Consider the following 12,195-nt stretch of genomic DNA (forward strand, 5'->3'; position numbering starts at 1 on the left):
GCATCCCCCAGCGGCAACAGATCTCCTGAAACACGTACGGGTGAAGAGACCATTCCCCTGCGTCCATGCCCTGGCGACTGAGGAAGTCTGCTTCCCAGTTTTCTACGCCCGGGATGTGAACTGCGGATATGGTGGAGGCCGTGTCTTCCACCCACCTCAGAATCCGCCGGACTTCCTGGAAGGCTTGTCGACTGCGTGTTCCGCCTTGGTGGTTGATGTATGCCACCGCTGTGGAGTTGTCCGACTGAATTCGGATCTGCTTGCCTTCCAGCCACTGCCGGAAGGCCTGTAGGGCAAGATACACTGCCCTGATTTCCAGAACATTGATCTGAAGGGTGGACTCTTGCTGAGTCCACGTACCTTGAGCCCTGTGGTGGAGAAAAACTGCTCCCCACCCTGACAGACTCGCATCTGTCGTGACCACCGCCCAGGATGGGGGTAGAAAGGATTTCCCTTTCGACAATGAGTTGGGCAGCAGCCACCACCGAAGAGAATCCTTGGCCGCCTGAGAAAGGGAGACGTTCCTGTCGAGGGACGTCGACCTCCCGTCCCATTGGCGGAGAATGTCCCATTGTAGTGGACGCAGATGAAACTGCGCGAAAGGGACTGCCTCCATTGCTGCTACCATCTTCCCTAGGAAGTGCATGAGGCGCCTCAAGGGGTGCAACTGGCCTTGAAGGAGAGATTGCACCCCTATCTGTAGTGAACGTTGTTTGTCCAGCGGAAGCTTCACTATCGCTGATAGAGTATGAAACTCCATGCCAAGATATGTCAGCGATTGGGCCGGGGTCAGATTTGACTTTGAAAGTTGATGATCCACCCGAAACTCTGGAGAGTCTCCAGCGCAACGTTCAGGCTGTGTTGGCATGCCTCTTGAGAGGGCGCCTTGACCAGCAGATCATCTAAGTAAGGGATCACAGAGTGTCCCTGAGAGTGCAGGACTGCTACTACTGCTGCCATGACCTTGGTGAAGACCCTTGGGGCTGTCGCCAGACCGAAAGGCAGAGCTACGAACTGAAGGTGTTCGTCTCCTATAACGAAGCGTAGAGAACGCTGATGCTCTGGAGCAATCGGCACGTGGAGATAAGCATCCTTGATGTCCATTGATGCTAGGAAATCTCCTTGAGACATTGCAGTGATGACGGAGCGGAGGGATTCCATCTGGAACCGCCTGGTTTTCACGTGCTTGTTGAGTAGTTTTAGGTCCAGAACGGGACGGAAAGACCCGTCCTTTTTTGGCACCACAAACAAATTGGAGTAAAAACCGTGACCTTGCTGCTGAAAAGGAACAGGGATCACCACTCCTTCTGCCTTTAGAGTGCACACCGCCTGCAGAAGAGCATCGGCTCGGTCGGGAGGCGGAGACGTTCTGAAGAGTCGAGTCGGAGGACGAGAACTGAACTCTATCCTGTACCCGTGAGACAGAATGTCTCTCACCCAACGGTCTTGGACCTGTGGCAGCCAAATGTCGCCAAAGCGGGAGAGCCTGCCACCGACCGAGGATGCGGAGAGAGGGGGCCGAAAGTCATGAGGAAGCCGCCTTGGTAGCGGTTCCTCCGGCTGTCTTTTTTGGGCTTGACTGAGCCCGCCAAGAATCTGAGCTCCTCTGATCCTTTTGAGACCTTTTGGACGAGGAGAATTGGGACCTGCCCGAGCCTCGAAAGGACCGAAACCTCGACTGTCCCCTCCTCTGTTGGGGTTTGTTTGGTCTGGGCTGAGGTAAGGATGAATCCTTACCCTTGGATTGTTTAATGATTTCATCCAATCGCTCACCAAACAGTCGGTCACCAGAAAATGGCAAACTGGTTAAACACTTTTTGGAAGCAGAATCTTCCATTCCCTTAACCACAAGGCTCTGCGTAAAACCACGGAGTTGGCGGACGCCACTGCCGTACGGCTCGTAGAGTCCAGGACAGCATTAATAGCGTAAGACGCAAATGCCGACATTTGAGAGGTTAAGGATGCCACTTGCGGAACAGATGTACGTGTGACAGTGTCAATCTGCGCCAGACCAGCTGAAATAGCTTGGAGTGCCCACACGGCTGCGAATGCTGGAGCAAACGACGCGCCGATAGCTTCATAGATGGATTTCAACCAGAGCTCCATCTGTCTGTCAGTGGAATCTTTAAGTGAAGCCCCATCTTCCACTGCAACTACGGATCTAGCCGCAAGCCTGGAGATTGGAGGATCCACCTTGGGACACTGGGTCCAGCCCTTGACCACGTCAGGAGGGAAGGGATAACGTGTATCCTTAAGGCGTTTGGAGAAACGCTTATCTGGATAAGCGTGGTGTTTCTGGACTGCCTCCCTGAAGTCAGAGTGGTCCAGAAAAATACTCAATTTACGCTTGGGATACCTGAAATGGAATTTCTCCTGCTGTGAAGCTCACTCCTCCACTGGAGAAGCTGAGGGAGAAATATCCAACATTCGATTGATGGACGCTATAAGATCATTCACTATGGCGTCACCCTCAGGTGTATCCAGATTGAGAGCGGTCTCAGGATCAGAATCCTGATCAGCTACCTCCGCTTCATCATACAGAGAGTCCTCCTGCTGGGACCCTGACCAGTGTGATGATGTCGAGGGCCGTTCCCAGCGAGCTCGCTTAGGCCGTCTGGGACTGTCGTCCGTGTCAGAGCCTTCACCCTGGGATGCATGGGACATCCCCGGAGCCCGGAGTCGATCCAACTGAGGGGGACCAGGGGGTAATGATTCAACAGTGCCCATGGTCTGAGGTACCGGTCTGGACTGCAAAGTTTCTAGAATTTTAGTCATAGTCACAGACAATCTATCAGCAAAAACTGCAAACTCCGTCCCCGTCACCTGGACAGTGTTCACAGGTGGTTCTCCCTGGGTCACCTCTAGCAGAGACCCCGGCTGAGCAAGTGCCACAGGGGCCGAACATTGCACACAATGGGGATCAGTGGAACCTGCCGGTAGAACAGCCTCACAAGCAGTACAAGCAGCATAGAAAGCCTGTGCCTTGGCACCCTTGCTTTTTGCGGACGACATGCTGTCCTCTGAGCAATCTAGGAGGGTATATAGCCAAGAATAGCGACCGTACAGTGCAATGTATAGAATACAAGCATAAAAGTACCAATGAACACTTCGGCGCTAGTGGGGTCAGCACTTCAGGTGCTGCTTACCGCCCGCTGAAAAGCGGGTGTGTGGTCGCCAGAATCCCGTGTCCGGGTCCCCCAGAGCTTGTCTCCCCTCTCCAGCTCCGACTGCACACAGGAATGGCTGCCGGCGTCCTGTGAAGAGGGGCGTACCGTGGGCGTGCCTCAGACAAAGTGCGGGAAACTGGCGTCCCACTGTGTTCAGTGAGTGGGCTGGAGTATGCAAGCAGACTCCAGCCCTAGGCGCTGACGTCCGGCACAGCGTCCCGCCCCTCCCCTGACTGGCAGGCCTGGGGGCGGGAAAACCACGAGACTAGGCCGCAAAAGCCGGGGACTCGAGTAATAAGCGCGGCCGTCCAGAGGCACGGCCAGCGCGGAAGTCCCCGGCGCACTACAAATCCCAGCCGCGCCGCAGTGTAAAACTGACAGCAGCGGCCGGCGCGGCAGTCCCCAATACATTAACTAACTCAGCAAAGCTGTAGTGAGTAGTGGCACAAGCGCGCAGCGCTGTTGTCCCCAGCGCACTAACACACCCAGCAATGCTGCGGTGTGTTGCGCGCGGTCTGTACGGGGACACAGAGTACCTTGACGTAGCAGGGCCATGTCCCTGACGATACTCAGCTCCATATCCAGCAAATACCCCAGTGGCAGTGGATGGAGCACGGTCTCCTGTGCCTGGAGACCGGTAGGATCCCACTTCACCCAGAGCCCTAAGGGGGATGGGGAAGGAAAGCAGCATGTGGGCTCCAGCCTCCGTACCCGCAATGGATACCTCAACCTTAACAAACACCGCCAAGAGTGGGGTGAGAAGGGAGCATGCTGGGGGCCCTAGTATGGGCCCTCTTTTCTTCCATCCGACATAGTCAGCAGCTACTGCTGACTAAACAGTGGAGCTATGCGTGGATGTCTGACCTCCTTCGCACAAAGCTTGAAAACTGAGGAACCCGTGATGCACGGGGGGTGTATAGGCAGAAGGGGAGGGGCTTTACACTTTTAGTGTAATACTTTGTGTGGCCTCCGGAGGCATGAGCTATACACCCCAATTGTCTGGGTCTCCCAATGGAGCGACAAAGAAATGCTCTGTTCCAGGGTTGCCCCGTCAACGGATTGCAGCCTCAGCCGGGTACTGCACATCCACCTCCCATTCAAATCTATAGGAGTCGGATGTGCCGTACCCAGCCGATATTAGACCATAGAGCAGCTTCGGAACTGAGCATTTTTGGCACATTGCACAGCTGATCGGTGGGGTTGCTGGGTGTCTGACCCCAGCCGATCAGACATTGATAATCATTGATAACTTGTTAAAGTAGCAGCCAACCTCTGGTGTGGACCACAGGTTAGGTGACAGATACTGATTGCTAGGGGATCTGCCAGCTGGACCCTCAAATATCACAGTAATTGGTGACCTCAGTAACCCATGGAAGTGAATGATGTGATGTTCTTCAGAACTGGGGCGGCACGGTGGCTCAGTGGTTAGCACTGCAGTCTTGCAGCGCTGGGGTCCTGGGTTCAAATCCCACCAAGGACACTTATCTGCAAGGAGTTTGTATGTTCTCCCCGTGTTTGCGTGGGTTTCCTCCGGGTACTCCGGTTTCCTCCCACACTCCAAAGACATACAGATAGGGACTTTAGATTGTGAGCCCCAATGGGGACAGTGTTCCTGATGTATGTAAAGCGCTGTGGAATTAATAGCGCTATATAAATGAATAAAATTATTATTATTATTATTATAACTTGACTTCTCTGTGGCTTCCAGTAACCTTGCTACCTGTCTGAAGCATGTGAGGTCTGACCCCGTGGTCCTTCTCCCACTTATTTTTTCCATAGTCTTGCTAAACTATCATATCAATGTTCTACTAGGAGTAGAGGACGGATAGTTGTGGGGTCAGACTACACAGAATTCGTTTGTAGTCTGTTACTATGGAGACACCACTTTGCAGAGTAGATCATGAGAAGCTTTTTAATCAAAATTCCAAAATGTGCTACATTTTTTTTTTCCCCTCTATCGACTGGTTCCACAGAATTTTTTTAAAATATTACCCTACCTTGGTCGCCCCACTTAAAACATATATACCATACGTAGTGTTTTAATGGCTGGTGACTTATATTGGGTAGCCACATTTATGATGACATACTATATGTAGTTGATTTATATACTTTTCCTATATGTTTTTCAGGCTGTTGGAGAGCGATATATCATAAATCATCACATGGGACCCACCTGTCCTCCATACCAATATCCTTACAGCCCCCCGGCCATGATGTACCCGGGATATGAGGACTGGCCCATCCATTATCCACCACCAGTTGTTGGTCCAGATCACAGCCAGGTTCAGGATCTGCCAAATATTCCACCTGTGAGTTCCCAACAGGCCGCTTGTTTCCTCTTCCTTTCTTTATCTGTTCTAATCTGAACTGAAATTGATCTGTTTATCTGTTCTAATGATATTTCTTTACAGCCGGCATATCAGTGGCGAGCCTCTAACGCCCCTCCAAGACAGTTCATGGCAAAAGAAATGCCCAAGCCTAAAAAGAGGGAGACCGGTAAGTAGTGAATATCAAATTTGGAGTAACAGTTTAGTAAAGGAGTGAGGTGCTCTCAAATTTGAAAGTTATCAATCATCCTTTAGATAAAGGATAATTTTCCGATCATTATGGGTCTTCTGGTCGTGACTCTTGGAAGAAAGGAAGAAAAAAAATGAAAGCCAAAAAAACCCCCAGAAAAACAAGGTGGTGAAGGGATTAAATGACCGCTTTCATGGATAAGGTTAAACAGTTGCAATCTGAGCTGGTCCAATCACAGCAGATGCCAGCTGTATAACACAGCCGACACTTGCATTGTATGAAGCTAATTTTGTTTCTGAGCCCGTACATCGGTCATGTATTGTACTGTGGTGGGTGTTAACTGAAACCTGGGTAGAGTGGGCTTCCTAGTTGCCGTTAGCCCCAATATTTGCCCAGGTTTGCCTGGAGCTGGCTCTGGCTCGGTCATATGTAACTATAGAGAATATTTGACTTTGTTTACATCCTCTACACAGTTACAGAACCAGGCACAATCAGTACCAATGTACAGAGCTGTGTCTGATAAATAATGAAGAGGTTGTTTGAGCTGATGGTTGTGTTGAAATTCTGGAAAACCTCTTTATCTGCACCTCTTTAAATAATATTGGAGGTCAGCAGCTTAGCAGCATATTGTCTTAATATTGGGTATGATGTATGAAGTATGCAGGAAGCTCTTAGGCTCTACATCTTTATATTCTGGTTATTTGTTATTGTAGATGCCACAAAGAAAGGAACTCAGCACTCTCAGCGGCTAACCTAAAGATCTGCAGAGAAAACGCCATATATACTGATATTCACGCTTCCTCCGGGCTAGGTGTGAGGTCTTTACGCAGCCTTCAATTCCTAAACCATATGAATGAAAAGGAGCAGGTCGGTCATGACCAGGCAAAGGACAGCGTGACCTGGATGACTTTGATCAGTGGATACATGGAGCATACATACATATATGCCACTAGCCAGTTCTGTGTACAGTAGAAGAGGGGCACATATTTGTTTATATGTTTAATTATATAAAAAAATGTAATATTATGTGTAGCTAACAGAGACTTTACCTCAATGCAAGAGATTTTATCCGTGTAACCAATATAATAAAGTTCTTCCTTCCCTTTCTCTTCTTTACTCTTCTTCAGTCTATCCTTCCCCTTCTCTGTCTACTGTAATCCCTGCCTAATTTTCTTAGTCTGTCCTTATTCTCTTCCCTTTCTTCCTTCCACCCCTCCTTTTTTCCCTTTCTTTTTGTTCCTCCATGCACCCTCTCTCTCTTCCATCCTGTCTGCCATATATTTTCTTCTCTGTTGCCTTTTCTTTCTTTCTCTCTCCCTTTATAATCCCCCCTCTTTCCAACATTCTCCTCTTTTTTTTTATGTTCCCCATGTTCTTTTCCTTCTTCCCTCCCCTTTCTCTTTTCCTTCCTGTTCCCCCCCTTTCTCTTTTCCTTGCTGTCCCACCTTTCTCTTTTCTTTCTCCATGTCCCCGCCCCTTGTCGTTTTACTTCCTGTTCCTCCTTTCACTTTTCCTTTCTGCTCTCCTTTCTTTTCTTTACTGTTCACATAGCTATTTCTTCCCATCCCCCTCATTTTATGTTCCTCTCCCCCTCTTTTCCTTCCTGTTCCCTCTTCTCGTTTCTTACCTGGCCTTTCTGTCTTTGTTCACGTCCCTCTCTCACTTTCCTTCCTGTTCCCCTCCCCTTCTCGCTGTATTTACCTGCCCCCACTTCCTTTATGTTCCCTACCCCCTCTCTCTCCCTTCCTGTTCCCCCGTTCTTTCTTCTCTTTCCTTACCTGCCCCCCTCTTCCTTTGTGTTCACCACCCCTTCTATTTTCCTTCTTGTTCCCGCCTTTGTTATTGCTTTCCTGTTCCCCCTTCTCTTTTCTTACCTGTTCTCTATTTCTTCACATCACCTTCTCACTTTCCTTGTCTGTTCCCCTTTTTCTTACTGTTCCCCCTTCTCTCTTTCCTCAACTGCCCCCCTCTTCCTTCATGTTCCCTTTTCTCTTTCCTTACCTCGCCCCCTCTTCCTTCATGTTCCCTGCCCCCTCTCTTTTCCTTCTTATTCCCCAATTTCTCATTTCTTTCCTATTCCCCTCCCTCTGTTTCTTCATGTTTTCTCCCCTCTTTTTTGCAATCCATCCCAATCTCCCTTGATTGCCTTTAACCTATTAATAAGATTGGGCTAATACTTAGGCCAAAAATATATAGAGATATTTTGCATTTCGGGAGAGAAACCCCAGTAGGTTCCTACAGTTGCTACAGTAGCGATAATACTCAATGGACGCACCGTGTTCAATAAAGGATACAAGTTCATTGTGAATCATTTCCCTGTATTTTACCAACATAAATCATAGAGACCGGACTCTGTTTTGATAAGTGCGTCCTACCTTCTTTGCACGTGGGAGAAGAAGAAATGAAAAACTTGTACATTTTCTGCTGATTACCAGCCATTTGTTTAGACCCGCAGAGATGATTGCTGTGAGCCGGTGCCACCTACTTCTCCATCCCGCTCTGTGTGTGATCGGCGCGCTCCGGCTGAATGGACTAATCCGCTTGTTATGTTAAAAAAAAAAAAATTGAGTTCTTAATATTAAAGCGTAGGAAGCAAATAAGAAAAAAACCTTAACCATTGCACTGCAATAGTGCCCCCTACAGGGAAGAAATGACCAAGACAGGTGGCGTAGGAGACATGCTCATCTAGGCTGGGCATTAATGTTATTATATATGATACTCAAGAATTCAGTGCCGAAAAACATCATATTTGACCAATATTTTTGTGAGATTAAAAGCAGCAAGTCTGATATCAGAAATTAATGCGAATTGGGCCAAAAAGACTAAACGCAGAGGATGCATGAATCTATTACCAAGAATGTTGAGATCTTTCATTATTTTGCATGTAGCCTGTGTACTTTAGGCTTCCAAGATATCGGACAACCTTCATTCTTCTCTGCTTATAGTTTTGAGGACCTTTTTATGATCAAGGTTTTGGGAAGTACAAGTTCTTTAGGAGGAACTAAATTTTGTCTGGTCCAGTTTGGTCTCATCTATATGGACAATATAGACTTCTAGGCCCTTGAGATCCTATGGAATTATAATTACAGAGTGGTTCATTGTATTGTTGAGCTTGGTTGTTGTCTACTTGACATGGTCTATCTAGACCAACCAACGTTCTCCATCTGCCTGTCCTCTGAGCTAGACCACATAAGTGGTGGCTCCGGGGCCAAAATCCATAGAGGATGCTGAGGTAGAAAACACAGCAGGAATCTGGTGTCTAACGGGGCAATTTATATCTTCTACATGTCATGTGTAGAGGTTGTAACTCTTTATCCCAGAACCTCAGTGACCTGAGGGCCACCCTTCAAGAATAGTGGGATGCGATGCCTCAGCAGACAAGAGCTCTTCTTGTGAAAAGCAGGAGATGTTGCTGGGACATCTGTATTATGTCATGTAGTAGGAGAAACCCTATTACAGAGTCAACAATGTTGCATAGGATTTGTGCAAAATTGCATGAAGGAGGCATTAGTATGTTGTTGTAGTATGGTTTCTAGGACGTTCTTTTGATATCCTTCAAGCAGAGACACAAATGTTGGGAGGAACGTGTTACATTCTGAGAATAAGAGGTCATTTTAGAGATCGTTTTGTCAAGTGTGGACCTGGTGGGTCATTGTTTTATTACTTTTACCTTTTTGATGGTTTGGATGGTCAGAAGATTTCTTATGTGGACCAATGAAGAATTGAATGTTTCGGTCAACATTGTTGATACTAGCCTAAATGGTGGCCCAGTCCAGTTTGTACAAGATGCAGGTTGGAAAGATTGAAAATTTATAATATGGACAACTAAGTTTTGACCATGTATGAAGGTCTCTTGTCTGTGTACTATATGGGAAGAAGAGGTTAGGATGGCCTACAGAGGTTCTAGGAGTTAGAGATTTTTGGAATTTTAACAGATGAGTCATTTTTGAAAATTCTTTGATGTGCAATTTTGAGATAAATTAATTGATCTACCCAACGTCCTGTTCTTTGCTGTCCACCGGCCTATAAATCATAATAGTTGGATAACTTACCTATCATCCATTTCAGTGTTCTTCAAACTGTGAAATGGATCCACCCAAAGGCAACAAATTAACGACCAAGGTGGACACCCGGATTAGGGATTTTATTAAACTGGGTGTCCACCTTGGTCGTGAACTTGTTAGGGATTTTATTAAAATGTGGAGAAGAGCCTATTCCTTTTTCAGCAGGTGGACAAGTCGTATTGTGTCTTGTTTCCTACTGGAATCTAAGGGGGATGGCATCTGCTTCATCCAGTTGCCCAACAGCCAGACTTCAAAAAATGGATGATCTCATAGGACGCAACAAAAGATCTCTTTTGAGTACTTTTGACAGACTTAATGGTCGTCAGGTACTCCGTAGGTTCTACCGGCATAATCCCTAATAATTTATACCACCTTTTTGTGGCGTAATTTACAAAGAATCTGTCATGAGGGGTTTAGTATAAGGGGTAAAAGGTTTTGTTACATAACCATTTTGGACTTTTTAAAGCCAGTCCTCTGACGTAAAATGCACGATGAACTGGTCCCTAAGACTTGTTGGGGGAGTCTCTGAAGACTGGAGTGGAGACTTGGTTTTGCGAATTCAGCATCTTATAACCTTCTTTTCTTCAGCGACAGATATTTGATGAATGAATAGCCAGGGCTTGTGAGAAGCAAGATTTGTAACTATTCATCTGAATCTTTGACAGAAGCAGAACAAACTCAAGAATAGAATAAAAGAAATCAATAAACTCATAAGCCCGTCATGACGCAAATTCTGTCTTTGGCTTGTAACAAGTGACAAATGTTCCTGCGTTTTCAACAGCAGTTAATATAAACTTTAAACATAGTCTTTAGCGTTAAGATTTTAAGGGGTTATCCAGGATACAAAAAAGGGATCTGCTTTCTTATTTCAGGACCGGTATCACTTTTGTCCTTGGGCTTTGTCTGATTTTGCAGTTTATTCCCATTGAAGTGAAGCACGTTGAACTGTAATGCCAAACAACCTGTGAACAGATGCCGATTAGGGAAAAATAAATCCTTTTCTTGTTTAAAGGAAACCTAATGTCTAATCTGCAAGCAAGAGAAACTAAACCAATTAATATATTGTTTTGTTGGAAAAGATCCACTATAATTCAAATGTTACTCATGCATACAGTGTTAGCGGTCCAGTAATTAATGTAATGGGGCCGCCCTCTAGATTCTTAGGGGCCGCCCGCTGGACTCTTAAGGCCCCGTTACACGCAACGACGTATTAACGATATATCGCCGTGGTCACTGATTCCGTGACACACATCCAGCATCGTTAGCGACGTCGTTGCGTGTGACCAACGAATGGCCGTTAACGATCAAAAATACTCACCTTATCGTTGATTGTTGACACTTCGTTCACTTTCAAAATATCGTTGATTGTTGAGGTCGCAGGTTGTTCGTCGCTCCCGAGGCAGCACACATCGCTACGTGTGACACCTCTGGAACGACGACCTGTAGCTTACCTGCGGCCGCCGGCAATGAGGAAGGAAGGAGGTGGGCGGGATGTTACGGCCGCTCATCTCCGCCCCTCCACTTCTATTGGGCAGCCAGTTAGTGACGCCGCTGTGACGCCGCACGAACCGCCCCCTTAGAAAGGAGGCGGTTCGCCGGCAACAGCGACGTCGCTGAGCAGGTAAGTATGTGTGATGGCTCCTAACGATATTGTGCACCACGGGCAACGATTTGCCCATGACGCACAAACGACAGGGGTGGGTACGCTCGCTAGCGATATCGTTAACGATATCGCTGCGTGTAACGGGGCCTTTAGGGGATGCCCGCTGGACTCCTGGGACCGCCCACTGGACTCCTAAGCATAAAGCCAGAATTTATAATAAAAAAAATACAAGTTATACCAAATCTTTTCCATCAAAATTATATATGAAGCTGTTCAGCACCCTCTAGTTTATAACATGCTGGCAGATGTACAGATTTTCTTTTAATAGTTCGATGATATATGTACTTATGATTATGGACCCATAGAGGTTGTTTGTGAACTATGTAATAAACTGTTAAATTAATGTCTGTACAGTACACTATTGTTGGAAAATATAACAATGCATATAATTGCCTGTAAAAGCCTCATATGTTATATAGTTTTTTAAAATATAAGCCTAGTGTCACATTCCATGTATATGAATAAAGTTTTTTCAAATCAATGTGAGTTTTTACAATTATTGAGTGTACTTTGACTTTAGCCGATAATGTTGAATTGCGTTTAAGACCAATTTATTATGTGCAGTTTGTGGACTAAAATGTGACATGTGCCAAATTACACCAAAATGTATGTGCAAAAGACATGGTGTGCTAAGCGAACCCAAAGGGTTGTAGACTTATTTTCCATCATAAATCGATGTGATAACTTCGGTGCCTCTTTGGACAGTGGTCTTCTATTGTTTCCACCAGTCCTTCTTACCTTCCCATTCCCACTACATTATTTTCCACCAAGTAAGACTGCAAAA

The 12,195-nt window shown here is 46.6% G+C and overlaps 1 protein-coding gene across 1 annotated transcript in view; it reads left to right on the forward strand.

Annotated features, from left to right (window-relative positions):
- TNIP1 (TNFAIP3 interacting protein 1) overlaps positions 1–11,892 on the forward strand; it is a 130,901-nt gene extending 119,009 nt beyond the window's left edge. The window contains exons 16-18 of the mRNA XM_075344341.1: positions 5,297–5,476; positions 5,579–5,663; positions 6,398–11,892. Of these exons, the coding sequence (XP_075200456.1) occupies positions 5,297–5,476; positions 5,579–5,663; positions 6,398–6,441 (309 nt within the window). The 3' untranslated portion in view covers positions 6,442–11,892. The remainder of the gene's footprint in view (positions 1–5,296; positions 5,477–5,578; positions 5,664–6,397) is intronic.
- The last annotated feature ends 303 nt before the right edge of the window (positions 11,893–12,195 follow it).

The sequence above is a fragment of the Anomaloglossus baeobatrachus genome, chromosome 4, assembly GCF_048569485.1.
Source record: "Anomaloglossus baeobatrachus isolate aAnoBae1 chromosome 4, aAnoBae1.hap1, whole genome shotgun sequence".
Taxonomy (NCBI): domain Eukaryota; kingdom Metazoa; phylum Chordata; class Amphibia; order Anura; family Aromobatidae; genus Anomaloglossus; species Anomaloglossus baeobatrachus.